Here is a 5,794-nt window from a genome sequence, read left to right on the forward strand (position 1 = left end):
TAGGGAAGTTTGGGGGAAATGTGAGGGAAACCTGCAGTGGTGGGTGTGGGCATACGAAGGAGGGACCAGAAAGGTGGGTTTGGGCTGAGGGGACGCGTGGGGTGTTTGCTCATGGGGAGGAAGTGTGCTTAGCCTTTGAAAAGGCTGGGGGGGCCTGTTGGCTTCGAGTGGGAAAGTGTGGTGGAGGAGAGTCCTTCTGGAGATGTTTGGATTGAGGCTTTTTTTCATTCATCCAGACACAGCCTCTGTGTGCTCGGCCTCTCCCGTTGCTCTGCTCGCCTGGGGGCACCGACTTATCCCGGTCTCTCTCTCTTTCCCCAGGCTATAAAATCCCTGTCATTGAGAACTTGGGTGCCACTCTGGACCAGTTTGATGCAATTGATTTCTCTGACAATGAGATCCGTAAGCTGGATGGATTCCCTCTGTTAAGAAGGCTGAAAACTCTCCTGATGAATAACAACAGGATTTGGTAAGAGGTTGTACTTGGGTCAGATGGGACCCCGGGGCAGAGGAGAATGATGTCAGGAGCATGAGTGTGTCTTGCAGTGCTGGGTATCTCAGGGGATGCTGACCCAGACTTGCCAGTGCCACGCTGGGTTGTTTTACAGGGAGATCCCTCCTGTTATCACATTTCTGTGGGTTGTGTCAGCTTTGGTAATTTCTGGTCAAAGTTAAATCTTTGTCTTTTGTTCTTCTCTAGTCGGATTGGTGAAAACCTTGAACAGGCCCTGCCCAGCCTGACAGAGCTCATTCTTACCAACAACAACATTGCTGAATTGGTAAGGTATCAACACAGATAAAGCTAAACACCCTTAAATTTTGTGTTGTTCATCTTTCCCATTACCCTTTGTCCTGAGAGCAGTGTCATATGCTTTTGGTAATAGTTGCTTCTTTCTTTTTAGGGTAATATTGTATGGTTTTGGTAGTAGTTAATGGTGCAAATATTTTAATGAATGTAATTTTCAGTGTGCAATGGAAAAGGAGCCAGAAAGTCTCAGTGGGTTTCCTGTTAAACTAATTGCAGTAATTCTAATTGCTACCAATTAGTAATTCTAGTTAGTCTCTAAAATACAGGTCAAGAACTGGGTTTTCAAACTTTTGATTATTTTACTTAAATGGAGTTAAATTTTTTTACTGTTTTTCCATTATGCAGGGTGAACTGGATCCATTATCAACTATCAAAACACTGACCTACCTGAGGTATGTAACTGGAAAGAAAAGCTGCTCCTTCCCTGCAGTGTGAATCCTGCTGCCAGCCTGGCTGTTTGCTGGGGTCTGGAAGGAGCTGTGAAAGATTCTTTATGTCTAAAAAGTTGAATTGAGAAACAAACTTTCCACTGCACTTCAGAAATCCCCAAATCCCAGCATGGTGGGGTTGGAAGGGACCTCTGGGGATCATCTCATCCAGCCCCCCTGCTCCAGCAGCTCACCCACAGCAGGGTGCCCAGGGTCACAGCCAGGTGGGTTTGGGATCTCTCCAGAGCAGGAGACTCCACAACCTCTCTGGGCAGCTGCTCCAGGCTCTGCACCCTCACACCAAAGAAGTTTCTCCTCCTGCTCAGGTGGAACCTCCTGGGTTCCAGATTGTGCCTGTTGCCCCTTGTCCTGTCACTGGGCACCACTGAGCAGAGTCTAGCCCCAGCCTCTTGCCCTCCACTCTTTAGCTATTGATCACCATTGATAGATCCCCTCTGTGTCTTCTCTTCCCCAGTTAAACAGCCCCAGGGCTCTCAGCCTGACCTTGGCACAGAGATGCTCCAGGCCCCTTGGCATCTTCAGAGCCTCCACTGGACTCTCTCCAGTGGCTCCTCCTTTCTTGACCTAGAGCCGCCACTGGACGCTCTCCAGTGGCTCCTCATTTCTTGACCTAGGGAGCTTGGAACTGTACCCAGTACTCCAGAGGTGGCCTCACTAGGGCAGAGTAGAGGGGCAGGAGAACCTCTCTTGACCTGCTGGCCACACTCTATGCACCTCTAAGTAAATATCTGATAGATTAATAATGTTAATAAATACCTAGTATTTAATGGATGAGGCTTTATATTATTGACAGACTGTTGGACCAGTGAGATGTGACATCTTGATAACCCAACATGCAAGCATTAATGTAACCTTTACCTTTTAAAAACCTAAAGATTTAAACCATTATTATGAAATAGTTTAAAATACATTCGGTGAGAGGGAGGGGAAAAAAAAAAGGCAATTTGTCCTGTGATTTAGTCTTTTTTTTTCAGTTGATCAGTCTCCAGGTAGGAGATGTGATGGTTGAGCTACTTGGTGTTTTTTTTTCCTTTATATTTTGAGCTTGTTCTTTATGTTCTTCTTCAATAAAATGTACTAAATTGATAAAACAAAGTGCAAGGTTTTAGTGTAGTTTGCATAATATTGAAGAACATTGTCACTAGGTTTATTTGATAGTGTTATTTGCTGTCTGTTATAGCAGAAGGTACAGGAATGCATTTTAAACATATTAATGTATTTCAGGAGAAGTGTATTTGAAAATATTTTCTATTAAGAGCCTCTTTATAACTTTTAATTGATTTTGTAGCATTTTAATGTATTTCAGGAGAAGTCTGTTTTAAAATATTTTCTGTTAAGAACCTCTTTATAACCTTTTATTTACTTTGTAGCATTTTAAGCATATTCATGTATTTCAGTAGAAGTGTATTTTAAAATACTTTCTATTAAGAGCCTCTTTGTAACTTTTTATTGACTTTGTAGCATTTTAAGGAATCCTGTAACAAATAAGAAGCATTACAGATTGTATGTAATCCACAAAGTTCCCCAGGTCAGAGTGCTGGATTTTCAAAAAGTAAAACTCAAAGTAAGTCTCCTTTCTTTTGATTGAACACAAGCTGAATTTGATTTTTATTTTCTTGTTACATTCTTGACAATTTCACAGTCACAGTCAAATCTTTGCTGTGGTTGTACATTTTATTGAAACTGTATCATAAGTGGATCTAAAAAAAACCACTTTGTTTTATTCTCTTAAGGATGCAGTATGTTTAATGATATTTAATTAAGTTTTACTGCCTTTATTTGTTAGTCTGATTCTTTTTTGGCCTTCTGGTGCTGGTAGAAAAACAGAATTTTAGAGAAAAGAATGGGCAACCTTCTGCTTCCAGGAGAGACAAGCGTGGGAGATGGTTCATACCTTTAAGAGCAATAGTTGGAGGACTCTGAGTGTTTGGGAACGTTCATGTGCTTGTTCTTCCACCTGGTCTCCACGTGCCAATGTTGACTGATGCAGAAGAGCCGACGTGGCTTTCTTTGCAAAGACAGAAGCTTTGCAAATTGTGCTGTTCTTCAATTAACTCTGTGTGTGTGGTATCGCTGTAGGAGCGACAGGAGGCAGAGAAAATGTTCAAGGGCAAACGGGGTGCACAGCTTGCAAAGGATATTGCCAGGAGAACAAAAACGTAAGATAAAAACAATTTCCACTGGCATTCTCCTTCAGAAACACCACTTTTTTTTTTTTTTTTTTTTTTTTTTGGGTTGTCTGAATTGGGCAGTGAATGAAATACCAGCTGCTGGCAGGATGCCTTAAAAGCTTTGGTAGCCAGAAGTGCCTTGTCCAAGCATCCTGATTTTTTGGATGGTGGTGAATACATCTCAGAAATGGTTTTGAATGAGGTCTTTGGTCAGGGTGGATTGATTTAAGTGAACAAGCAGGAAACCTTAATTTGATTTTTTTTTTTTTTGTTGTTTTCATTATTTAGCTGCAGAGAGGTGGCTGTTGTTGGTGATTTTTTTTCCTAGATGATCAGTAACTGCAATATTTTGTTTTGCCAGGAAATACAGACTATAAAATCCACTGTAGTTAGGAGGCTAAATGCAGGTGAAAATCTTTAGCTGACTTATTACAAATACATGTTTATTTAGTTGAATTTTCAAGTGGTACATCATATGTTTTGTTTCATCTGAGAACAGAATCATAGAATTGTTTAGGTTGGAAAAAACCTTTAATATCATTGATCACCAACCATGAATCTAATTTGGAAATCAGAATTAAGATCATGTATGACCACACTATTTCCAAATTCATAGCTAAATACCTCGAATATAGTTAGCATTTAAAACTATAAAGATGGACTCTAGCTCTAGTTTGTGACTGAAAAGGGGTTTGGGTCTGTGAGAGAACAAGTAGGGGATTGAATTAAATATTAGCTGAATAAACAGATACAGTGAAAATCTTTTGATAGCTGCAAAAATGTGTGCAGCACTGATGCTGGGTCAGTAAGACAGGAAAATCTTTCCAGATGATTAAGTTGGTAACATCCATTTTCACAGACTACAGTTCATCTTTTTTCTTAAAGCAGCAGCAGATAACCTTTTTCTTGCAAGTGTTAAGATCACACCAGCCTAGTATAGACTTTAATACAGACTGCTGCATTATATTAGACATATAAGAATAGAAAAGGCAATTTAGCTTACTTTTTAATTATCCACCTTGCTTTTGTAATGGCGACAGACCACCTGAGCGTTCAACAACATCCAAATCAAACAGCTTTTGCCACAAAAAGCCTTGATTCCTGAAGTTCAGGTCTGCCTCCCCTTATGAGGAGATGAAAAGCTGGTGGGGGGCAGTGGGGACAAGTTGCTGGTGTTTCTGAAGGAGGCAATTCTTCACTGTATCAGTTTGTTAACAAAGATAAGATACTACACTTGATTGAATGAAACCCTTCCAAACCTAGTTTGGAAGGTAGAGAAGCATGAGCTCTTCAGAGTCTAACCAGTCTGGATGGTTTTTTTTTTTCCTTTGAAGCTTCAACCCAGGTGCTGGGCTGCCAACTGACAAAAAGAAAGCTGGGCCCTCCCCAGGGGACGTCGAGGCAATTAAGGTGAATATGTCAGGAGAGCAGTGGTGGATCCACACTGAACACTGTTCCTTCTTCCTGGCAGCCCTGGACTCTGTTGGGACCAATGGAACAGTGTGCCCTAAATTTGATTTTAGGGTCTTTTTCTGTAATTTTTCTTCTGATCTGACATATGTGGGTTTGGGGAACTTAAACAAGCTCAGACCAAAAGAAAAAGATCAAAAAAATATTTGAGCTCAGACCTCAGACATTTAATTTAATAAGGGCAGGGCAAATAAGATTTGCTTTGTTATTTTTTAGACCTTCTAAACAATCTAATATTGTAGAACTTTCTATAGAGCTTAGTGTCACTTCACTGGAAAAAAATCTTGGCTTTATGTTTACTGTAAAGAGACGGAGGTACTCTGTGTGAAGACTGATCATGTTCCTTTGTCTTTTTTAGACTGCTATAGCAAATGCCACAACTTTGGCTGAAGTGGAGCGGCTGAAAGGCATGCTGCAGGCTGGCCAGATTCCTGGAAGAGAACGAAAATCAGGTCACTCTCTTACTTTATTTCCCCAGTAGAACTACCTCTTCTGATTGCTTGAGGTGTTCTCAGTAGGGAGTTACATTGGATGGGGCCAAACAGGAGTTGGAAAAACGTTTAAACCAAGCATAATTATTGTTAGTGCCTGGGGCTGGGGTTCAGGGGTGTCTCAGAGAGGTCTCTGTGTGGAGGAAGCTGACCCGGGCTGGAGGTGTTGCCGTGGTGGGATTTGAGTTCCCGTTACTACTGCCCCTCGTCGGGGCGCTGAGAGTTAACATGGTCCCCGTGGGGCGGAAAGCAAAGCTGACATTGCTCCGACGTCTCCTTTCAGGCCCCTCGGAGGACGCCGAGGAAGAGATGGAAGAGGACTCGGTTCCCAACGGCTCCTAGGCGCGGGCCGGGCCGGGGCCCGTCTCTCCTGCCCGGGGCGCTGTGCTGCGGGCGCGCCGCGGG

At 42.3% G+C, this 5,794-nt stretch overlaps 1 protein-coding gene across 1 annotated transcript; it reads left to right on the top strand.

Moving 5' to 3' along the window:
• Positions 1-321: 321 nt before the first annotated feature.
• SNRPA1 (small nuclear ribonucleoprotein polypeptide A') lies at positions 322-5,731 on the top strand (the record flags this gene model as incomplete). Its single annotated transcript, XM_008937263.1, has 8 exons — positions 322-469; positions 701-779; positions 1,154-1,200; positions 2,719-2,821; positions 3,337-3,416; positions 4,763-4,838; positions 5,257-5,350; positions 5,673-5,731. Coding segments are annotated over 8 exons (686 nt in total), but the record flags the coding sequence as incomplete, so codon positions are not given.
• Between the last annotated feature and the right edge of the window lie 63 nt (positions 5,732-5,794).

The sequence above is a fragment of the Merops nubicus genome, unplaced genomic scaffold (genome assembly GCF_000691845.1).
Source record: "Merops nubicus isolate BGI_N331 unplaced genomic scaffold, ASM69184v1 scaffold47133, whole genome shotgun sequence".
In the NCBI taxonomy this organism is placed as follows: Eukaryota; Metazoa; Chordata; class Aves; order Coraciiformes; family Meropidae; genus Merops; species Merops nubicus.